Genomic DNA, 24,251 nt, shown 5'->3' on the forward strand with positions numbered 1-24,251 from the left:
ATCAATTTTACATAAAATAACAAACACTTATTGTTTTCATATTTATAATATATTATATAAACAAATGTGGGTGAAATTTAAAGTTTATAATGTATAAATTATATAAATATATATTTTATGGGAAAAAATTATCTGTCTGGGAGTGTGGTCTACGTCAGCACTCCCATGAGTCTATCTCTCTCCTCCCCATATGAAAAGACACCTCTGCCCCCTTGTTTTAAGGAGGAGAGAGAGACACATGGGAGTGCTGGCATAGGTCACACTCCTGTACAGAAAACTGCTTCCCATATTTTATAGTATAACTTAAGTCAGGGTCGGGTTGGGTTGGGCCAAGCTTAGCTTGAGGCCCAACCCTAACTAGGGGCCAGAAATTTCCAGCCTTGACCCTCCCTCAGGACCAAATATCTCAGCCCAGGCCCTGTTATGGCTCAGGGCGGGCCAGGGCCGACAGGGTCAAACTTGCACTCCTATCTGAGAGGCTATATCTACTAGAATTTTTATTATATGCGGTTCCCTACTGCACATGCCCCGGGTGGGGTCCACCCTCCTCTTGTGAGAGGCACTAGGAAACCGCACCGGGAACCGTAGACGATAACGATTCATATCTACTAAGGAAGCATTGAGTGATCAATGGAGCTGATTTCCCAGTACTTATGAAATTGCACACGGCACCAATCCAATGAGTACAAAACACTCGTAGTCTTCTTCACTGTGACTAAGCCGTCAATTTTATTGATAAGGATACACGTCAGCATATAGTGGGACCGAGAGTTGTGGATTCGAATTTGACGGCCTCCGCAGAGGACATTTTATTTCTCAATTAAAAATTACAAAAGTGGCACTGTTATAGTCGTTACTCGTTACGTCCGCTGCTTTGTTCAATTTAAAACATTAGAAATTGGAATTTTAAGTTTTTATTTCGTACTCCCGCGCCCTTCTCTTTCTGGTTCCGTTTTCAACTTTCTTTGTTAGGGTTTTGCTCTCATAGTCCCTTATGCCCTTTATTGGTTTGTGGTTTTCGAGTTTAATGGAGAAAGAAACGGTCCTTCCTTTTTCATCCAATCTAGCTTTCCGAACTGAGTGGTAGGGTTAGGGTTTCCCTCTGGTTCGATTCCATTGACGTTGGCGTCACATTTGAAGAATGTCACTCATGGCGAAAGTAGGGAATCTCAGCAAGCCGTAATTCGAGGTGCAATTTTAACCCAACGAGTGCATTTAGATATTTGTGAAAAAATTTTAGTCATGTTTCTTGCGTCATCTACGGTATGAATTGCTAGGTAGTTTACAATTTTATTTGTAGTTTCCGAATTCCTCTACTTTCCTGAGTTCCGGTTGCTTTATGGATGCTGCTGCTATTTTTTTATGCTGAAAATCCTAAATATGCATTGTGATGTTGGTAGTATATGTAATGTTTCAAAAACTGTAGATTACTCTTATTGTCAAGCGAAATCAATTGGTGTTCCTTGGTTTATCCCATAAAGCTTCAATTTTTTGGGGATGTCAACCGCTAAAGATCATTGCATTACTTCTTTTACCCCCTCTGGTCTTGCATTTTTTGATTGGGTAGCCTTGATTTTAATGATTTTGAGGCTTAGACACAAGGTGAGTTGAGGTGATTGGTGAGATTTGGTGGAGATGTGGCATGCAGCAAGGTATTTGCTGTATTCCTTCCTCAAGTTTTATAGAAGGTAGAGGTTAGCCCCTCAGAAAGAAGTGCTTGCTGGAGACCACTTTTGAAAGGGCTAATGATAAGATACATCAGTTTATGTTCTCTGGCTGAACTTTGAACTGCGAGACATAATAGGTGATAAAATAACCCCAGCTTTTAAGTTGATGATGATCATAGTAAAGGGAACGAAGAAGTTATTATGTAAAGCAGATTGAGTTTATAACAGAAATCCCTGAATGAAGCCAGAATCAAGACACTGAGAAGCATTAAAGCCACATTAACCTACATGGTAAATCTGCCCATCTAATAATATAGCTTTCAACAGTTCCTTCCAAAGGTCACCAAAATAAAAGAAGGTTCTTTCAACAATTACTCAACTGCCTTAAACTCCTAAACTTAAAATGGCAAAGCTTCAAGTAAAAGAATCAGAGTCAGGTCATGCCATATGCCCTGGTGTCAACTTTATTGCCATTAGTCATTTCTGTGTGTAAGTCCAATTGGATGAAAAGAAAAAAAAAACAAAAACTGTTCTACATGAGTCAAATTAGTCCACATCTTCTAAGATGCTGTTCTTGACGTTAACTTGCAATGGAGTTATATAGTAATGTCCAAAATGCCCATAATCTATTTATTTAAGCTTTCTTCTCTTATTAATATTGAAGGAGTTCAATTAAGAATCACTCTACAGTAGGATCAATGATAGGCCAACAGCAGATTCCAGCAACAATGATCTCTATTTGAATCATGAATGAATCAGCAGTATTCTTCCAATGAATTAAGTCAACAGCAGGTTCAGCAGCAGTATTCTTCAGTTTATAGATATTCTAACCAGTAGCAAAATAAACACTCAAGCAAGGATCGATTGAAGAAGGAAGAAGGGGGATAGGGACGGGTCTCTGTTGCGTCAGGAAATCTCCGGTAGGTCCTTCGAGTGTCGCAGCCTGCAAAAAGACGTCAGGGACAAGGGAGAACCGGTGTGGTTCTGGCCTAGGACTCTCCGATGCCTAAGTTAAGATCTTTCTCAGCAACAGATGAATAATGGGTTGGAATACCTGAGTATTTATAGTTGTGTATGGCGGTGTCTAGAGTCCCAGTTGGTGATAAGTATTCCTTGTGGAAGAGTATATCACGTAGTAGAGTTGTACTTGGAATAGCTCCTTGTGAGATGTAGAGTCCTAGTAGGGAAGAGGTTCCCTAAGCGTCCTCCTCTCGTGTTGAGTTTGATTAGGTTTGTACCTCTTTGGGATAGTCCTCCCTTTGGTATACCTCCAGTTACAATCTTTTTGTGATAGGATAATGTAGATCTTGCCGATGACGTCATGGTTGGACTCCGTGGCTTGCATGGTAGACTTGGCCTTTGGGGTGGCCTCTTGGGTCCTATTCCTCTTGGGCTGCCGAACTAGTTCTGTCGCGGCTGGGCTTGAGCTGGCCTCCTCTTCAGGTCAAGACACGTTGCATCTTGGGATTGGCCAGTATATTTTTGGTTTATCAGTCTCCCACCCACGGCCTCTCACAGTACTTGTCTCTCACAGCCATCGCACAAAGTAACAATCAGTTTTCATGCATCTAAAATCGCTGGAGACCAAATAAGCCCCTTTCTTTATTTATAATAGTGCAAGTACAAATTGAAAAAGGAATTATCACATGTGGCCTAAAGAGGCTTGCCCGTATCGTGACTAGATTCTTTCCCTTATCACTTAGAAACCCTAAAAAAATAGAACTCCTAAGTTTAGTTACAGTTGAATAGGAAGCTAAAGCTTAATAAATAAGCTAAAACTAAAATCTTTTCTTCTTCTATTGCTCCATGCAAGGCTAATGGGTCCCACAAGGTCTATTAAAAGATATTCATATCTTGGATTTAATCTCCCAAAGCAAGCTGTACATGGGCCCCACATAATTTCTCTCAAAGTTTTCTACAAAAGAAACAAACACTCCCACAAAAGCCTCCAGGCAAGAAACCGAGATTTCTCAGGTTTCAACCATATCTCAGTCGAAACCTGGTACTTTCTCCATGCCGACTCGAAACCTTGGTTTCGAGGCCCAGAAGTTGTTTTTTACCATGATTCTTGTTGTGCTGCCTTTTCTTGATCCAATCCATGCATTAGAACACTCAAAGTAATACTTGTGGTTTTGATCCAAGTTTGATAGTGTATATCACTATATTGTTCTTGGACATGGTATCAAATAAGGTTTGACCGGAACATAACTCATTCAATATAAATCAGATTTAACCATTCTGATTTACCTGAGTCTCCTCCCAAATAAAACTTGAGTTGCCGTATCATGCTTCAAACTGATATCAATGAAGTTATTAACCCACCCCCCCAAAAAAAAAGACAGTAGATTGATGAAGTTTCCGATGGATCACTTTTTTTTGTCCTCCCTTGCCTAGGCTGATGACTGACTTATTATAGAGCGGGTCTGCAAGATCCATTGTATTTATTCTTCTCCATGAAGATATCTATCCAGTGGGAATTACTGTTTTGTTAGTCTTTTTTTGCTTCTTTGTAGTAGGCCTTGAATTGTATAATCCTGTAATGTGCTTTTCAAGCTCTAATGAATTTGCTGCTGATTAGAACAATTTGCTTTTGACAATAACGCATCAAACCATTAACTGCTGTAGCAATGCACCAACATGAAATAGTAACCCATTGTCACTTGACCTAATGTTACGTATATGTCAATTTGTAATTTTTATGACCTCACTAGGTGCTAATTTTCCATTTACAAGCTCTGGGCATTTCCAACATGATATCACAAGAAATTACCCCGAGTTTCTTCTTTTTATCAAGAGTAGAAAAGAGAATTGCACAATCTGACTTCAGCTTCAGCTAAACTTCGGCATTGAAGCTTCAAGAAGATCCAACCTGCAAGTTGCATATTATATCTTGGGCATGTTTCAAGATTGGTCGAAACTGAAATATAGCCGAATAGGCCAAAATGGGACCGAAATATGGTCTATTTTGGTGGGGGGGAAAAACCGAAAACATCGAAGACCCCTCAATTTGCATGCCATTTCATGTTGAAACCAAAATAACCTGTGGAAATTTTGACATGTTGGTCGAAATTTCAAACTATGATCTTGGGTCATAATTGCATATGCAAGTGAAATGATGAAAACTGAATGTTGAATGTGATAGTTCATGCCTTTCTTCTTGTTTGAGGTCAAATTTATTTTTATTTATTTATTTACTTGTCATAATACTAACAAGCTTGCTATGACCTCGTCATTCATATTGGCTTAAAGTTGATGTAGTCCTCTTGAGGATCAATTACCATGAAAGGAGATATATAATTTGTTGGAAACAGCTTATGTATATTAACTAGCAAAAAGCACTTGATATGACATATAATTGAAGCCCATGTGGAGAATAAATTCTTTTATGCTGTCTCATAGTGTGAGAAACTGTGCATTTAGACAGACTGATAGAAAGAGGAGAAGTTCAGTAAGTTCTGAAAATGGTCTGCCAGTTGGGGGGGGGGGGGAGAAGAATTGATCTCTTCTCCTTACCTACAAATTTTGCGTTTTGTAAGTAAACACCCTGACTGCTGACAAAGAAAAGCTAACAAGAATGGAACCTGCTATCTTGGGTTGATAGTCATCTCTGATCTAGTTCAAGTGAGAATTAAGGGGTTCTTCCAAATGAATCTACCATCATATTATTAATATAAACAATCATGATGCAAGGGCTGGGTTAGGTGCAGGCACTTAGTGATGCAGATTGTAGGGAGGAAGAGAAGGTTTTATGTGGTCTGGTCTAGTCTGGTTCAATACTGAATCAATTTTTTACCCAAATTCAGTGTTCATGTACTGAGATTTTGAAATCCCTAAGTTCCGGCATATGTTGGCCCAAGCTGGACTTGTGGTTCCTATTTATTCTCTCCAATAGAGCTGGCATTTCAGGTTTCCTTTATTATAGGAAACTAACTATTCAGTCCATAAATAGTCTTGGCATGAAGGTCTTCTAGTGGGGCCTAGTTAAATAATGATTTGATGGAAGCAACAATCTTATCAACAAGGCCATATTTAAGGGTTTTATCCTCAATCAATGACAACTGGCGTGTGGAAATTTTTATTTCTTTAAAGGTTTGATGGGGCCTATTGGAAGAAGATATAGGATATGCAATTTCTATTCCTAAAAACTAGGAATTTGGCCAGCAAGGCAAGACGTGGAAGAAGCTTCTTTTAGATTTATTATTAGGGAAAATTTCATCGACACCTCTTGCATTTTGGTCGAATGGCACATACACTCCAAAAACTTTCAATATATCAACCTTCCCCCCTGACGTTAAGCACCGTTAGCTTAGAAGTGGAAATGTCTATTTTAACCCCCTTATAAAATAAAAGCCTCTCAAAACATCTTCTTCCTTCCTCAAACCGTTGGAGATCTGCAACTACTCAGAGGAAGGCAACCATCCCTGTGGCAACTCCATCTTCGGCGACCATCACCTGCGGCAGATTCTGAATTGTATTAGACTTGCAGACACAAGTGACTCACATTCTAAAAAATTCCTGACTACAGAGTTCATGAAACACTTGTTATGCTGAATTTATATTGAAATTTATGTTCATCAAGATATTTGGATGGGTATAGAACACCTACCTTAGAAGGTGTTGCAAAAACAACAAACTTCCCCCACTCATAGTTCGAGAACTCGTGAGATCTCCTCGGTTTTTGAAAAATCCGAGACGAGACTGCCTACGAGTCTCAAAAGTGCAATATCTTGGCGAGATCTCGGTTGGATCTCAGTTTCAACCCATTATTTTAACCCATCTACCACTTAAATACCTTACCTAATTGGACAAAACTCAACATATCTCAGCAAGATCTCGGATCTCGGGTCCAGATCTTGGGTTGACCCAAAGTTCAGGCTCCGAGTTGAAAAAAAAAAAATACACTAACTCGGCGAGATCTCGACTCGTCTCGTTTTTTCCAAGAGTCAAGTTGGTACCGAGACCCGAGTTTTAGTACCTTGCCCCCACTCTCATTTGCCACGATGCATGGACCAACCCCTTCCATTGCAAAATGCAGTGATTGAATGGAGAGGCTTGTTTTCTTGTGTTACAAATCTACACTTCCATCCTTTACAACTATCACATAAGAGGACATCTCCCCAACAGAATCTGGGACACATCGAAAGACCAAGCTCCCACCAACTGGCTGCCCAAAAGCATTAACAATGATACTGACATTGTCAACAAACAAAAGCACATTATGGTCTTTAACCAAAGGTTTCAGGCAAGGAGGACTGGATGTATCTGAAAGTGAAAATAATGGCACACTTTGCCCCGAAAAGCAAGAGAAAGTGTGTATCCATTAACAGTGCCGATAATTATTGAGTCGTCAAGCCACACCATCGTCTTGACCCCCGCAACACTCTGAATTTCTTTTAGAACTATGAAAACCTCCCCAGTATCAGCATCGTGATCAGTTCTATCCCTTCTACTGGGTAAGAGGAGCTCTATCAAAATCAGCCTTTTACTCACTGCAACTGCAACTGCAACAACACAATTACCATCTCTGAGCAATTCGTAATCCCTAGATTTCGTACCATGTCTGGGCTTCACCGATTCTCAAGCTTGAATGCCTGGGATTTTGTACCTATTCAAAACCCTAGAGCTTAGAATTTGTGATGTAGATGAGAAGAATAGGACTGATATAAGGGGGGAAAATATACTGGTCTTACGTGGGATGCTTTGACGATGCACCTTACAAAGAAATCGAAGCTTTTTTTGCGTGGATGCAGGTTTTCATGTGCTGTTTGGTTCTTGCTTCTTCCATCTTTAGAGCATCAAAAGCATGATGAATGGTGGTTTATTTGGGGGTTTTAACCTTAAGGGTATAATGGAAAGTTCACCATTTTGATAAGGGTACTTTTGCCATTAAGAAAGAGTTAACCATCACTTAACTGCACAGACCTAACAGAGTGGACTAAGTAGTAATAAAGTCATAACATAAGGGCGTGTCTGTGATATATTGAAAGTATTTAGGGTGTCTGCCATTCTCGACCAAAATGCAAGGGGTCTCCATGAAAATTTACCTTGTTATTATTACTTTATTCCTTATTTAGTGATGTAATCAGGATTGGATTAAACTTATAAAATCTTTTCTTGCATAGAACTTATTTCTTGCATTCCTAGATTATGAAACTTCCTCTTATCGTATGGTGGGTGATCAGAATTCCATCAAGAAGAGAAGATGGGCTTATTGTTTTGGACTTGTTTTAGTTTTTTGGGTCCAGCTGAACCTATGGTTAAAGTGTAAGTTAGTTTAATTTGAGGCCCAATAGGTTATATGGGCCACGGGTTTAGTATTTTTGAGTTTTCTATTATAATGGGCTATAATTTTATAAGCCCAATTATTAGGGATTTAGGTCCTATTCTATTTTTATTTTAGCTTCTTAGTGGATAGTCAATAACTTCTAGGAGATACTATTTTTGGTTCTCTCTTTTTATGTAGTAGTTATTCGATTTCTTTTCTAGAAGAGTCACTAATTTGTGAGTTGCTTATTAGTCAAGTCTCTCCTACACATGGAGAGGCACCTAAATATGTATTCAATTCTTCAAAATATATAAATACAAGTAGGGGAACCATGTCCCACGATTGGGCTATTGATTATTTGGTGTCTTCTTCAATGGAGCAGCAGCTCTTGTGATGAAATAAGTGCAACTCAAGGTGATGAAGCCTTGGTTGGTGGGCTGTAAAGCCTTACCTAAGCTTTGGTGGTGAAGCCAAGCCATATCCTTTTTCTTTCCCTATCTTCTCTTATCTTTTCTTTTTCTCTTTCTTGTACCTTACTGTTATGTCAAAACCCAGCAACCTTCTTCTCTTATGTTGTGTGGCCATAAGTAGGCAAGGTTCAAGAACTCATCTCGAGTACAGGTTTCGACCTGACCAAAAAGCAAGTTGGGGTAATTTTTTTTTGAACTCGATGGCTGGTTTTGATGGTTTTAGACTTAGTTTGGTCATGAAAGTTGGTATACAGTCTATTTTGGGCCGTTTAAACACAATGACACTATCAAATTTTGAGAAATCAAAGTCCAAATAGGAGTTTCACTTAGTGGGAAACCAGGACAAACACTTATGCTAGAAACCAGGATAGACACTTATTTATGCCTAATATCATTTAAGTAAATGTTTTTGTATTGCATTTACCTAAGATATTATTCATAAATAAGCAAATACCCCCCTAATTGAATCCAATAAAAATGGTTAAAAAATAAAATTCCAAAAGGATAAAAAGTCAACCCCCCAGTTCAAGAACAAAAAACTCGATTTTCGGCGGTAGGTGCAATTTTCAATTTTCTAATGCTGGGGTTTTTCTCAAATCTAAAAATTCCATAAATCTTAATATGGTAAAACACTGCTAAAAACCAAAACTGCAGTAAAATATTCATTTGTTTTGATGTCCGAAAAAATATTTTCATTCAGAGCGATTTTGACAGCATTCGCGCACAACAAATTAAGTTTGACCGGTACATAACTCTTTCAATATAAATCAGATTTAAGCAATCTTGGAGGATTTGAAGACTGCATTGCTAATTACTGGGCTGTATTTGTTGATGCTCTCTTCTTCCTCTTCTCCTGCTTTTATGGATCACAGTTCTTCTGTTCTTCAATGCTGTTTCATGTTATCAGAAGATGGATCCAAAAATATTATTGTGTTGATAAGCTGCCCCTATGGTGTAGCTTTCTTGGCTGCTTAGTTTTTTATGACTTGAGTTTTGGGGGTATTGGGATCATTCCCCTTGTTAGTGGTTTTACAATTACCTTCTTTTTTTCGTAATAAATTTTAATTTGTCAGACAAAAAAATAAATATGATCCTCTACAAACATTTTATAGGATAAAGCATTGATCCTACTGGGCGCTTATTTTTGCTGCAATCAGCATTAGTGGTTGATGAATAGGTGGCTGCCACAAACAATTGGTTGAATTTTTCAAAAATGAGGCCCAACTGGTTTTTCCCTTGTGGCTAATGTTTAACTGTCTTGTCTGAAAGGTTTGAATACTAACTGAATCTGGCCTGATGGTAATGTTGTTGGTATTCATAAGAGGGCCTTGGATTCAAATCTTTTCAAAATGCCTATCTAACTAAATTTTTTTCACTTATGCAGGAACACTATTCCTGAACTGATAGTCTGACCATCTAGTTTGAGTAGTCCAAAAGATTCAACTGCCTTACCAGATGGTTTGTTGATTAGTCAACCATTTCAAGATCTTAATGGTCAGTCCCTTTGTTTGGGTTCATATTGTAATCTTATGATCCTGTGATTATGGGATTTAGCTAGGGATGTGACTTCGAATTATAAAATGTAGGGGTTTTTATGGCCAACTCTGGCATTTTAGTCCAAGTACATAGTTTGTAAAATACATGCCAAGGAAAGTGTAACATGCAAACCATTTGTTCTTGGACATTAAGATTTGCACATCGCCAACTTATAGGAGGCAGGCTGACCAAGTTATGACTACAGGCAATACCATAACTTATGCTCCCCATCAGACCATTTATACATATCGCGACCTTGGTGATGGGCACCTTTGTTTTCTCTCTCTTGGGGTTTGTGGTGGTGTTATTAATGTCTCAACCTAGAATCTGATGAGCGTGATGCTGTATCAATCTTATATTGTTTGTCTATACTTTTTGTGCAATATTCGCTGGTTGGTTAGGGTGTTTTTGGTCTCAACTTTGAGTGTAATTAATCTTGTTTTGTCATGCACTGTTTTTCCAACTCTCAAATTTTAGATGGACGATCAACCAAATCAAAATCAATTCAAGCAAGACCGGTTGAGGACAAGGTGGACTGCATCTCTTGATAAGATATTTGCAGACTTGGTGGTTGAGCAGGTTCAACAGGGGAAAAGGTCAAACAATGTTTTTGACAAGAAAACGTGGAAGTATATACGCGATGAGTTCAACAAGCAAACAGGTCTGAACTTTGATAAGAAACAATTGAGGAAACATCTCACTGTTCTGAGGACTCGATACTATAATATGAAGTCAGTTTTTGATCAAAGTGGCATTGGTTTCAATGAATCTCAGCGCTTGTTAACAGCTGGTTGTGAACCATGGGAAGATTACTTTGAGGTACATTTTCCCCTGTAGCTGTTATTGTGTTTTTAATCTCATTGTAGCTTTCTAATTACTTCTCATTAGGCACATCCCAAGCCTGAGGCAATCAAAATCAAGGAGTGCCCCATTTATGAACAGCTATGCACAATATTCTCTGAATCTGGGGCTGATGGAATGTATGCACAATCAAGTCACTATGCTGAGTTGGACAGAGAGACAGCTATAATAGATCCTGCTGGCTCAACTTCATGTCCGAAAGCTATATGTATGGCTGTTGATCCGTCGACGCCATCAGTATTGGTGCATGATGATCCTTCATCACCCTCAGGTGTGGAATTGCACACACCTGATGGACGAAAGAAGCGTCGGTCCAAGGCACCATCCAGTCCATGCCATCGCAGGCAAAGTCATGAGGCAATGAATGATGCATTAGCTGAAGCCATGTTGGAGATGGCAGCTTCTTCAAAGTTAAGGGCTGAAGCAGCTGCCATGTCACAGAATAATGACCAATTTTCTATAACCAACTGCATTAGAGTTTTGGACGAAATGCCAGGCGTTAATCACTACCTCTACTTTGCTGCTCTAGATCTTTTTGAGAAACCCATCCCGAGAGAGATTTTCTTATCTCTCAAAAGTGAGAAACGGTTGACATGGTTGCAGGGCAAGTTAAGTGCTTCTCTGTCTGTTTCCATGGTTTAAGGTATTGGACTAATTCTATGGCATTATGTGTATCACAGCCTGTACAGTTACATTTGGATTTAGTGAACTATCTTTTCAAGTTTTATTTGACTTCCATGTCGATGCATGTGAGACATTGTAAATTCAATTCAGGTTGCTTGGTGGTGCAGCCAATGTTGCATTGCTACAGTTAAACATTATTTAGGTTGCCTTATTTTGTTAACCAACCAGTTTGCAATTGGTGCAGCAACTCCTGTTCATGATAGTTTTCCTTTTCATGTTCGATTATCATTCCAGTCTTCTAATTTTGGAGCTGTGTTTGGCAGGAAATAGTTCATTAGATTTATAGCATAAGCTAGTAGAGAGATTTATAGGAAGGGACATTTAGGGACAGTGTTGCAACTCATGTTCAATGTGACAGGACTGATCCTTGGAGGAAAGAAAATCAGTTACAAATCTTGGTGCATGGTAGTTTTCTTTTCCTTGTTGAGGTATCATTCAAGTCTTTAATTTTGGAATTTTCTCTGGCCTCATAGCTTATAGGCATTTCCCGACAACTAACGTCTCAGGATTCACTGGTGAAAATTTTTTCGAGGCAATTCTTCTACCCAACAATATGGATGGTAAGCCCTCCACATGAAAAGGGAAACTATTGTACAAAAGATCCAAAAGGAGGCCAAGGAAGAGCTGGAGTGATAGGAAAAGGGAAAACTGATAACGAGTTGTCCTGCCAGATTGCGAGCAGCAAGATTTTCAAGGGCTTGATTTGGTATGATTTCTATTTCAATTTCAGGGGGTGATTTCTATTTCTGAAATTGTTTGGTTTGATTTTTGCACCTTATTTCAGTGAAATAGAAATTCTAAAATAGCTAAGGAGCTGTTTTAGAATTTCTATTTCATTTGATTTAGCACTCTTGCTCTTGAATGAACACCTAGTTAATTGCATGGGCAAAGTAGTAATTTCATGTAAAAATAAAACACCACACTTTTTCTCCTAATGGTCTCACCATCACCACCCCTCCTACTATTGCCACCACCACCACCACCCCACTCCCACCATTGCCACCCCCACCACCACTACTACTACCCCACTACGACCACCACCACCACCACTACCCTGCCATCACCACCACCGTCACCACTGCCGCTGCCACCGCTACCATCGCCACCACCACCCCCACTACTTCCACGTCACCACTACCCTGCCACCACCGTCAGCACCACCACTACCCCGCCGCTGCCACCACCATCCTTACCAAAGAAATATAGAGAATCTATTCTTAGAATTTGAACTATCAAATGGATTTTTCTATTCTTGAAATATTTCATATTGATACAACCAAAACAATTTCAATTTTTTGACCAAAAATCTATTTGTTGACTATTTCAAGAAAGCAATCCAAAATTGAAATAGAAATCATACCAAATCAGGCCTAAGTAGACTTGCAGTTTCGGCCTTCCATGGGCGACGCTCAAAATGGAACCGAAACCGAATATCGGAACCGGAATCGATCGTTTACGATCGAACCGAATCGCACCACAGAAAAATGGTCCGGTTATGATTTTGCAGGTTCTCTTCCCGGTTCGATTTTGTTTTGCACCGCAAAATCGCGGTTCTAAACCGAATAAGAAACCAAAAAAAACCTAATAGTAACCGCTACCTCTTACTTGAATACTAATCCATGCATCAATTGGATTAATTAATAACATAATTATTGCATCATACTTGAAACATAAAATAAGTAAAATGTCATGGGTTAACTATGTATTATATTTGTTCAAATATGAATTGAAAATTTTGGATAATGTTAAAATGGATTAACAAAATCCTACTTTTTAATAGAAGAAATAGTTTGTTTATCATGCGGGTGAAGATGGAAAGCTTTTTTTTTTTTTTTTTCTCTTGTATCACATAGGCATGAAAAATATGATACGTGACGGGGGGTGGGAGAGAATGGGGAAACACGGGAATATAAAGGCCTTGAAAACGAGGTTGTCTTCATTATTGTTTCCCAAAATGACACTACACCAACCGCATGTAAACCGGTTGTGAATCGGATAACAAAAACCAAATAGAAACCGATAAAATCGGACTGTATGCAAAACGATTCAGATTTTAGTTGATTCCTATTTGGTTCGGTTTTGATTTCACCTTATCAAAATGTAAACCGCACTGCAACCAAACCGAATAACCAAAACTGCACCGTTTGACATCCATGAGCAAGGAGTTTCATTATTATGCAGCAAATACCGTTATAGCTCTCTGCTCCTCTCCTTGTGACCTTGATCTTTGATTGTAAGATTCAGCATTGTTGAAATTTGTATTGAGCTTGATTTTGAGGAGTCAGCATTGAGGATTAACCGAAGGTTTTGTCAGAATTTTGAAATTTTATTAACAAAATTCCACACTAGAAAAGCTCCGGCTGATAGGGAAAGGTGGAGAGAGGGTGGTGAAGAAGCCAAACCCGAGAAAAACAAGCTCTAGCAGCACAAGAGGCTAGGGAATGAGCCTCTATAACAAAATCACGAGGAGCATGAGAACAATGGAAAAAACAAAAAGATCTAAATAATCTAACTATATCACTAATTATAGTATTAGTGGCCCACTCAAGCAAAGCTGTAACACCAGTCAAGGCCTGAACGACTAGGAGAATAGGATCTGGCTCCTCTCCAAGGAGCTCAACACCCAAGGAGTGCCCAGGGGACATCCAAGGGTTGGGCTGTGTCGCACACATCTCGGCGCACGCCTAGGGATTTGTGTGGCACAGCCCAACGGCTAGATGCTCCCTGGGCGTGCTAGGCTCCCTGGAGAGGAGCTCAACTCCCAAGGCCAAAATAATAGTCCCGGATTGCTTTCGCTTCCATGGCAAAATTTGACAAACTAATCCCAAAAACTTGCACCTGGCGGCGAAGAAGGATCCATCCTCAAACCTCAAGATTGCTGCATGGGCACCTTTCAAAAGCAGAACACCAAGCTCCATTAGTGATCCGTATATTGTCCCCAAAGAAAAAGGAGGAGTAGGAAACCCGCTCAAAGAGTCATCTGGGAAGAGGAAGGCTCACATGGCATTCAACAACAAAAAGCTGGCAAACAAACATAATTGAATGTAAGTCACGAGGAATGAAATTGAAAACAACTTTATTTCTAGTTTTCTATATTTGCCACATTAAGGATGCTCATTGAATGGTAAAGTTTAGATGATTGGGTAACTTTCTATAAAGGGTCACTAGACAAAGGAGTCAATCTCTAAAGGATCAATGAACTGTTGGCAATCAATCCGTAAAGGGGAGGCCTGCCAACAAAAGGCTACAAGGGTCTAAAATCTAGGATGTGCATAATGGACTCCTATTGTCTTGGACAGAAACAACAATGGGGGAAAAAGCAAGGTTCCTTTTAAACAAAAGTTGATTAACTACCAAAGAATCGGTACTACATCTAAATTTTGGAGGTAGGCTGAGAGTCCAAAGCCATTTCCAAAATGGGTCCATGGAAGGGGAGGGAGTAAACCGATAGCGAGACAAAGTGAAATACTAGGTAGATTTTACCAAAAAAAATTTCATCCAAGGCTGGCACCCAAATCCAACTATCCAAGGTGTATGAAATTGGGATAAGGATTTGACTAATCACTTTAGTCTCAAGAGGGGAGACTAGTCCGTTTATTAAGTCCCAATTCCATGTCCTTGATGGATAGGAGATGAAGCTCGCTACAAGACCATTTAGAGATTGGTCAATAGGGGTAAAGATACTGTGAATTCACCTAGAGGGGGGGTGAATAGGTGTAGGTAGTGGAATATACAAAAAAACATACGAAAATAAAAATGTTATCAAAAAGAGATAATTAAATTGCAAAGATAACACAAGAGATTTATAGTGGTTCGGCCAATACTTGCCTACGTCCACTCTTCTCACCTTGGAGAGAATTCCACTAAAACAAATCTTGAGTATGAGCAAGAGAACTCGTACAAATCTTGATTGAGAGCAAGATGACTCACCACCACTCTTGATTCCGAACAAGAGGACTCAATCTACTCTTGATTCCGAGCAAGAGGACTCAAACAACCATATAAAATAAAATGGTACTAAGACTAGGATTACAACAACATGTATGAAACTACTTTTCACCTTTGAAGCTTGAAGCTAATTGAGGTGGAGTAGCTTAGAGAGGGAATGCACTTGAATGAATGCTTTGATGAAAAATGCTTTGAATGATCAAGTACCGAAGACTTTTTGATGTCTTTGATTAGCTTTAATTAATTGTAATTAGTTTAATTGAGCTCACCTATTTATAGGCAAAGGTGTTCAAGGCATCTAAGACTTAATGCTAAATTCGGATACTAATCTATCCTGATCCGGTATGCCGTTTCCCAATTCGATATGCTGGATCATGGAATATATCCGTTGACCAACGGCTAATTCATAATGGTCAAAAGCCAAATCGGTATGCTGGATCACGATTCGGCATGCTGGATTGTGATCCGGTATGCTGGATCATGATTCGGAGCATTCTGTTTGCTCTCTGTGAGCAAAGCCTTGAGATTGTATTTTGCAGGAAAAATGGAATTCAGCATGTCGGATCTGAATTCGGTATGCCGAATCAACTGTTTTGTTGAACAAGTGTAAGTCTTTGGTTGGACTGAGTTGGGTCGATTCCATTCGACAAGTCCGGGCCAATTTCTTTGGTTTTAGTCCATGTGGGAAGAGTCTAAAACAACCTCCTAGGGTCACACTACATGTATGTATGCGTGAGTGTGTTTAATACATTGATTGTGACTTTAACACATGATTTAACAACAAAGCACAATTCTAAGTCTTCAATCTTCTTCAAGTCTTGAACTTCAGTTCTTTGCATGAATGTCTTTAAAGTGAGTTCCTCTAACTTATCTTGATCTTTGTCTTCAAAACTTTTTCTCCATTCTTTTTGATTCTTTGATGTCTTGAAAGATTGGACAAGTTCAATTTGCTTTGAGCATCAATCTCTTGAATTGAGTGCTCCCCCTCACTTGGTGCTATGCTCTTATTTAAACATCTTAAACAAGAGTTAGTACAATTCGATTTATTTATTATCATCAATACATCTATATCATCATGATAGATGATTGGAGTTTATGTATGACGACTTTTCCTCAACAATCTCCCCCTTTTTGATGATAACAAATATTGATCGAAAATAATGCAATATTCAAGAAATGTATAACATTAATTGCATAATAAGTTCAAAGAGAAACTACAATTTTTTTCTCTCCATTTCTCTTCCCCTTTGGCATTATCAAAAAGCGGGGAGTATGATTGGGGGTTCCAAGGTCTTTGATCCCCATTGTGTGTTGGGTCCATCAATGTTAGTATCATACCTTTCTCTTGGTTTCCATACCATTTTGTTATCAAATCAATTTGAGTATGATTGGGGATTCCAAGGTCTTTGGTTTTGGGGTACCTTATGTGGTCTTTGAATTTTGGGAGGGTCTCTCCGATATTCACCATAATAAGGTCTTCTAGATTTGTAATACGCTTGATTCGTATTCTTTGATCCCATGTACTGATTTTTCCATCGAGTATCATGACAATCCCAAATTGAATGTCCCTTTTTGTTGCAATTATTGCATATAACAATTTGAGGGGTATTTGAACTTTGTATCTCCCCTTTGGGATTGAGTTTCTTACTTTGAAAACTTTTCTTCTTAGAATAACATTCCTTAAGTAAATTTCCTTTCTTTTTATAATAGTTACAATATTTATTTTTCTTAGCTCCCTTACTTCCTATCTTACTTGAACTTGGCTTTTGGGATTGATTTAAACTCTTGTTTACATCATAACCTAACCCTTCCTTGTTGAAAGTTGTTTTGGATGAAAATCCAAATAAAATATTAAGATTCTTTTTATCATTAGTAAAAGATTCTAAATCTTTGCACAACTTCTCTTTTTCTTCTTCTAAGTTGTTAACTTGAGAAGTTAAAATTGTATTTTGGTCTTTAAAGATATTTATCTCTTTTAAGATATTCTTTTTAGTAGTAACTAATTCCATGCTATTTTTGTACTGATAAATCATGGACTGAATTTGAACCTATTAAATCTGATGATTATGATGGTTATACTAAATATGAACTTTTGAATAGTAAATCTCACCAAAAAAAAAATCAAAGAGAAAGGTTTGGGGTTCGTTCTTTGCAAGGCTGATACCTCCGGATGTGCTTACTCATATCCTCCGGTAAGTTTTTTTTTTTTTTTTGTCCTTTTCTATTTCTTCTCGGTTTATTTGTTTAATTTTTTATATTTTTATTCTTCGTCAGCTTCTCATCCCTTTTGTTCTTGTTTCAAAAGAAGAAAAAAAATAAAAAAGAAGAATAATCTCCTCTTCGGACGACACCTAGGTTAATTGGCTTGTTTGTTTCTCATCCACGAATTTACCAAAAAAAAAACATAAAAACTTAAAAAGAAGCACCACCAGTTGGCGTTTGAACTGGGGTTTTCTACTTCTACAGTGATGGAAAGAAGAATTTAAAAACTAAAGGTAGGGTAAAATTAATTATCTTCATAATCCCAAAAATTTACATCTCTTAACGATGGACGGTTGGTGAATTACCCTTTTAATATATTATGATATGACTGCAATGCTCTACACATTTAATTGCAGGCACTGTCCTTTAATAGGTCTCATTAATCTCTATATAAGCAGTGCTGAAAAAAGATGAATTTAGCATCTATCTAATGAAACTGTACATTAATTCTAGAAAGTAATAAGTTTATTTACCTGATAGATTTAGATGTTAATGGCTAACTTCATTGCATTGCATTTATTAAAAAACAGAAAATAAAGATTTAGAAGTCTTCAAAACAAAAAGAATCCACGAATTCATCTTTATTACGAATCTGACAACAGAACGAGGTAATCTGAAACGGTGATTTCTTGTATTTGTGATTAGATCCTTCCATAGCAGAATCGTTTTTTAACCTTTCTTTCTTCCCCGATTCGGTTGCTTGCTCTGTCTTCCTGCTTATTGTGTGCTTGCATCTCTTTACTGTTTATAGTTTAGTTCTAGTCTTAATTCTGTCTATGGAACGACCTCTAACCTTTAAGCTGTACTAGGTGGCAGACCGAAATTCATATTTAATATCATCATCACTATTATCAGATTTAATAAATTCAAAATCAATCCATGATTTATCATTACCAATTCTGATCTTAGGTTCAAACCCTAACCAATTTGGGGAAAATTTTTTCAGTTTCAATCCTAATCAATTTGGGGCTAATGATAACATTTTGATCATTTATTCATTAACTTTGATGGATTACTATCAAAAGAGAAATTTAATCATTAGATTCCATAAAACTAACATCTAATATCATCCAAAATTAACAACAGAGACCAAGGTTCTACAGAGTTTTGAAATTAAGGGCAATTCTGAATTAAAAAAATTATAGAAGGCATTTGGACAAATAAGTACTTTCATAGAGAAATTTGTAAAAAACACAAGATTTTATTTTCTCTAATTCTATCCGTTCAGTACAAATTATGATTAACCCTAATGGAAATCCATTAGGATGGAAATTGAAGATTTTTCTACTTAGGAAACAGTACTTCAGAAGAGAATGGGCATTTAGGCCATTATCTGACCCTTTTCATCTGGTCATCTCAATTATTCAACCCCACCCCTGGCAAGACAGTTCACTTCCAAAATAAATAACACAAGCACAACAATTCACTTCCACAATAATTAACCCCATGTATAGAATTCCAAATAATTCAAAAAAATTTAACTAGTTAAAGACATTTATAGAATTCCTCGTATTATGTTTCTAACTAATCCAAAAAAATAACCTATGATATGAAATCACATTAAGATTTAAATGTTTTAAAACCATAAATTTTTTTCAATTTTATTGAACTATTAAATATCAACCGTTGGATGGTTGACATGCCATGTGGCACGGTGAGCAAGCTCAAGGTTCCACATAACATTATTCAAATTTTATGTTACGATAAACTCTCTTTCCCATCTTCATCAAATATTTAAATTTCGTACATATTATTCATAATCTACTAAAAAATATTACCCTTTATTTGAGATGTATGATGCTCATATACATAAGCTAATCATCTTTTTCCTTTTTATTTTACAAATAAATTGTTTTGTTTATAAAAACAAAAAAATATAGAGAACCATGATTTGGCCATGTACAAAGAAAATCAACACTAGATAGTGAGAAAAGATGAGATATGTATGTAAGACGTATAAAACAATCAAATGTGATTTAATCCAATACGAAATTATAAACAAAAACGATTCAAATGTTTCTCACAACGACTCCTCTATTTAGAAGAAACCAACATAAATTCCAACTGATTCTATTTTATAATTTACTTAAATTGACAATACTCATATAAGAGTTAATTCAGAATCAATCCCATTTTCAATATCAATTCCAATACATTATATTTAAGGGGGAAAGAGAACAATGTGAACAGGGTTAAAGTAACAGAAAGCTCATAAGGGTGAGGCAATCTGTGTCGCAAGACCTGTTTTACAATTTAGTTTATGCCCTCTAAACGAGATGCCCAGACACAGAAATAATCAGTCGGGGCATCAGATACCTCAGGCATTGCTATCTAATTAAAAGATCTCACCAAAAAAACACAAACAAACATGCAATCTCAGCCGAAAGATGGTGATATTTGATATAATCACAGCTACCTCATTAGAGATTAGATAGAATCTTCATCATAGATTGCACGTATAAGATTGTACCATTGAAAGAAAGTTAAAAGTACGAAAATTTGGTGAAAACTAACAAAAAGGTGGGAGACACGGGAAAGAAAATGATGTGCAACAGAGATCAGATGGTAGTGCATGTTTGATATTCATCATTCAATTGCAGAATATATGGATTGTGTTCATCACTTCTTGCACATTCAGTCCCGAGAAAACATAAAATTGTAATAGCAATAGCAAATCAACAAAAAATAAATAAATGAAAAGCTACCATGATAGCTACATCATGGATGAAAAGGGAAGAGAAATTTCCGTTTTCAATGAAGAATCAGATCTAATTGTCAATCACCATCAAGCATTTACATGTAAATGCTTGTTAGACTGGGGCGACAAAGTACAATCATCATATTCAGATTTGTCTTTGAAAAAACAAAATCAAACAATTGAATCAACAAAAAGAAATATCAATAAAATCAAAACTAAATAGGGATAAAACAAGGTTAGATCTTTATTAGCAAAAAGATGACAGATTAGATACGGCAAAGACGAGATCGATTTAGAGAATGGGGATATATAGGGGGGGAAAGGATAGTAAAATTCGAGTCTCAGACATCCAAGGAAGGATAAGAGCAGCACAAGCTCTCAAGCCTGGCGAAGGCGAAAGCTCTCAGGCGGCCACTGCGAATGTTTGAGAAACAAGCCTCAAGAGTTGTTATCATCGATACATTCTCATTTAATAGAATAAAAACCAGTGTGCTTGGACGATTCAATCATGTTGCGGATCAGTGAACACAGAGTAATGACAAAATTTCAAATGAAAACCCTAAAACTGACAAAAGCAAATTCAATGAATTAAAACAAAAACAAAGAACATTAAAAATTAACTCGACGGAAATATTTTTGATTCTTCACCTGCATTAGCACAAAGATGGATTTGAAGATGAGCATATATAGGAGGGCAAAACAGATTCTATAATTCGAGTCTCAGACATCCAAGGAAGGATAGAAGCAGCACAAGCTCTCAAGCCCGGCGAAGGCGAAAGCTCTCAGGCGGCCACTGCGAATGTTTGAGAAACAAGCCTTAGGAGTTATCATCATCGACAAATTATAATTAACTAGATCAGAAAACAGAATGTGCTTGGACGATCCAATCATGGTTGGATGTGAAAACAACATAATGACAACTAAACCAAATTCAAGCATAAACAAAGATGGATTTAGAGAATGAGGAGATATACGGGGGGGAAAAACAAACAGATTCTATAAATCGAGTCTCAGACATCCAAGGAAGGATAGGAGCAGCATAAGCTCTCAAGCCCGGCGAAGGCGAAAGCTCTCAGGCGGCCACTGCGAATGTTTGAGAAACAAGCCTTAGGAGTTATCATCATCGACAAATACTAATTAACTAGATCACAAAAAAGTGTCCTTGGACGATCCCATCATGGTTTGGATCAGTGCAAACACGCAAATGAGCAAAAGATTAAAATCAAATCTCTGAATAAAAATAGAAGAATAGGAGAAATACAATCCGAGAAGGGTTGAACGCCCTGAACCTCTGAGGAGCAGCTGTTTGCAACTGCTTAACTTCGGAGGCACCCATCTTGGATGACGATTTATGAGTAATGGAGAAACCACTGCGATAGAAAACCACAGGAGTAAGGCAGATATTTATACGCAAAGAGGTGGAGTTAGGGTTTAGGGTTTCGTTGCAGCAAAGGATTCAACGCTCTCTAGAGCCGCTGTTTGCATATGCTTTGGGTTTGGGTTGGCATTATTGGGCCCGTAAACTGACCTGGGCCTAAATATCACATTAGCCCTTTCCATTTTTATTTTATTTTTTGGTAAACACATTAGCCCTTTCCATAAGGCCCAATTATATTTGATTCATGCATATATTGTTTTCACTTTGTCTCTGTTGGTCGCAACTCGCAAGCATTGTTCGTAATATCGGGATTGGTCTTGGGGTCAGTCAGGGTCGATATTGGTCCGGATCGGTCAAAATTGATTTGTATCGGTAAAAAATGTCAAAAAACAGATTTTATTAGATCGGTTCCCATATCGGGCAGTATCATTCATAGAATATTAAAAAAATTATGAAAATTAAAAGTAAATCAGAAAATCCATTTTAGAATCATAATGACTGATACCGACTGATTTGATCCCAAGATTAAGAACCATTTTAAAATCATAATGATTGGCTGATCCAATCCAGAGTTTCAGGCGACCTTACCGAGTTGACCAATCCAAGGAACAATCCACTAATAACTAGCAAGTTCGATCATTATTCGGGAACAGTCAGTCTTAGGCCAATACCGATCCTATCCGAGATTAATTGAGACTCAAAAGTAGAGAAGGGTTCGTCGAATGGAAGTGAAAAATTTTAAGCTGCAATGGAACATTAAAAAATGGACAAGAACCAAATAGTCATAACTTTGGCACCATTTGATAACACTCTAAAAAACATGTTTTTCTGTTCTAAAAAACGAAAAAACACCCTAAAAAGTGTTTGATAAACTTGTTTCGTTTCTATCGTTTCTTGAAACATAAATTAAAATTTATGAGCCAGGGAACAGATTTGACGATACAAATATGACTTGTTTTCCTATTTTTTGAAGTACATTGAGAGAAACTGTGCTCGATAAACCATCGACTCTCCAACTCCAAAAAACGTTGTGCACTCTCCATCGTCCTCAAGCTATTGAAGGGAACCTCGTCTGTGGAGCTTACTATTGTTGTGTCTACCTCCACCGTCTAGGTACCCCTCTCTTCTCTGCAACACTCGTCTCTCTCTCTCTCATCAGTAAAATCTACAAAATAACTCTCATCAAAAAAAAAAACTACAAAATAACTGAAAATTTTCGCCACAGATTGTTGATTCCTATCGCTGGGATTGTTAGGCACTGTTATGGGTAATATTGGGGTTAGGTTAATCGTAATCTGGTCTTTCATTATTATCGGTCTGGGTTCAACTCTTTGCGATTCATCTCATTAGCAAGTGTCTCTAGATTTTGTGGTTTGGATTCCTCTGTTTCTAACTAATAAGTAGTAATAACAAGTCCTCCGTATTATGCAAGTGCCAAGTTGTGATTCTATTGTTTGTCTGGAAGCCCTAATAATCTAGGGTTGTTAGTCAGGGTTTTGCACTGAAATAAGCACGCTTCTGTTTTCTGCCAAGTTTCCAGATCACTTTCTACTTTATATCAACCAGCCCTGCATAAATTCACATAAATTTGGCACACTAGTTTCTGTTTATAGTTTCTTAAATTCTATATCGGTTCGATTACTGCTGGCTGCTCTGTTTCCCAGTGTCACAAGTCAGCAAACATGAAATTTAATATCAGATTCCTGAGATCTTCCATAGGTCAGTAGAGTTTCCCTGATAGAACACTTAACCAGATTATTGGCTTATTCTAACTTTTCAATTGAAGATGACTTATTTAATGTGTATGGTTATGAACGACCAATAGATGATCCACTAAATCCCAATCATCAATCTTATGATATTTCTATTGCAACTACAACTCAAAGGGAAGGGGTAAGACAAATGAATGAAATACGAATAAATATCGCAAATCAATTGATTATATCTAAGGGGATGTCTCAGATTTCAGTAGATGGACTGTGATGTTATGTTAAATACTCAATTGTTGGACTCGGTTATGTCCTTGTAATGTATATATTTTTTTTTAAATTGTGTTTAAACTTAAATATTGGCATTCCTTATATATTCCTTAATCACGTGGATATTTTTATTAGTTAAATTACATATTTTCATTATTAAATTTAAGAAATATTGATTGTAATAGATTAAAATATGATTTTGATTTCTAATCTGATGAAAGACAATGCCAGTTACATAAATAGTGGGGTTATAGTGTAAATGATAATTCTGTAGTTATTGGTAACATTATAATCCATTTTCAGAAACATATTTTATCAAATGCCATTGGTGTGCCAAATGAGTTCTTGAAACATTTCCGGAACAGGTTTACTAAACACCCCAAAAATGGTTTCTCAGCGTAGAAACAGAATAAACTGTTTCTGCTGTGTCTGTCTATTGTTTCTCAACACAAAAACAGCAGAACCGTTATCAAACGGCACCTTCGTGTCCATATCCCTTCTTA

General features: G+C 37.4%; 1 protein-coding gene and 7 non-coding genes across 10 annotated transcripts; 1 reads left to right on the plus strand and 7 right to left on the minus strand.

Annotated features, from left to right (window-relative positions):
• The first annotated feature begins 934 nt into the window (after positions 1 to 934).
• LOC122662625 (L10-interacting MYB domain-containing protein-like) lies at positions 935 to 11,531 on the plus strand. Of its 3 annotated transcripts, none has more exons than XM_043858312.1 (4): positions 935 to 1,189; positions 1,590 to 1,652; positions 10,416 to 10,757; positions 10,827 to 11,531. In XM_043858312.1, the coding sequence occupies exons 3-4, from the start codon at positions 10,416 to 10,418 to the stop codon at positions 11,439 to 11,441; spliced, it is 957 nt and encodes a 318-aa protein (XP_043714247.1). In that variant the 5' UTR covers positions 935 to 1,189; positions 1,590 to 1,652; the 3' UTR covers positions 11,442 to 11,531. The 3 variants fall into 3 exon arrangements, with proteins under 3 accessions (XP_043714247.1, XP_043714246.1, XP_043714248.1); XM_043858311.1 differs by lacking the exon at positions 1,590 to 1,652 and adding an exon at positions 9,787 to 9,896 and having other exon boundaries at positions 936 to 1,189; XM_043858313.1 differs by lacking the exon at positions 1,590 to 1,652 and having other exon boundaries at positions 936 to 1,189.
• An 8,340-nt stretch (positions 11,532 to 19,871) lies between these two features.
• LOC122663463 lies at positions 19,872 to 20,020 on the minus strand. Its single transcript, XR_006333135.1, has one exon. It is a non-coding gene; the product is annotated as a small nucleolar RNA F1/F2/snoR5a (small nucleolar RNA).
• A 42-nt stretch (positions 20,021 to 20,062) lies between these two features.
• On the minus strand, positions 20,063 to 20,148 carry LOC122663451. Its single transcript, XR_006333123.1, has one exon. It is a non-coding gene; the product is annotated as a small nucleolar RNA Z196/R39/R59 family (small nucleolar RNA).
• A 97-nt stretch (positions 20,149 to 20,245) lies between these two features.
• Positions 20,246 to 20,323, minus strand: LOC122663450. The gene has a single exon (XR_006333122.1). It is a non-coding gene; the product is annotated as a small nucleolar RNA Z195/SNORD33/SNORD32 family (small nucleolar RNA).
• Positions 20,324 to 20,452: 129 nt separating this feature from the next.
• LOC122663476 lies at positions 20,453 to 20,538 on the minus strand. Its single transcript, XR_006333146.1, has one exon. It is a non-coding gene; the product is annotated as a small nucleolar RNA U31b (small nucleolar RNA).
• Positions 20,539 to 20,728: 190 nt separating this feature from the next.
• LOC122663489 lies at positions 20,729 to 20,851 on the minus strand. Its single transcript, XR_006333156.1, has one exon. It is a non-coding gene; the product is annotated as a small nucleolar RNA SNORD14 (small nucleolar RNA).
• Positions 20,852 to 21,107: 256 nt separating this feature from the next.
• On the minus strand, positions 21,108 to 21,230 carry LOC122663487. The gene has a single exon (XR_006333154.1). It is a non-coding gene; the product is annotated as a small nucleolar RNA SNORD14 (small nucleolar RNA).
• Positions 21,231 to 21,397: 167 nt separating this feature from the next.
• Positions 21,398 to 21,520, minus strand: LOC122663488. Its single transcript, XR_006333155.1, has one exon. It is a non-coding gene; the product is annotated as a small nucleolar RNA SNORD14 (small nucleolar RNA).
• Between the last annotated feature and the right edge of the window lie 2,731 nt (positions 21,521 to 24,251).

This window comes from Telopea speciosissima, chromosome 5 (genome assembly GCF_018873765.1).
Source record: "Telopea speciosissima isolate NSW1024214 ecotype Mountain lineage chromosome 5, Tspe_v1, whole genome shotgun sequence".
Classification (NCBI taxonomy): Eukaryota; Viridiplantae; Streptophyta; class Magnoliopsida; order Proteales; family Proteaceae; genus Telopea; species Telopea speciosissima.

Excerpts from the sequence above, each read along its gene's own strand:
- LOC122662625 (XM_043858311.1), top strand. Across the intron at positions 10,758-10,826 it reads CATGGGAAGATTACTTTGAG|GCACATCCCAAGCCTGAGGC; the intron begins GTACATTTTCCC and ends ACTTCTCATTAG.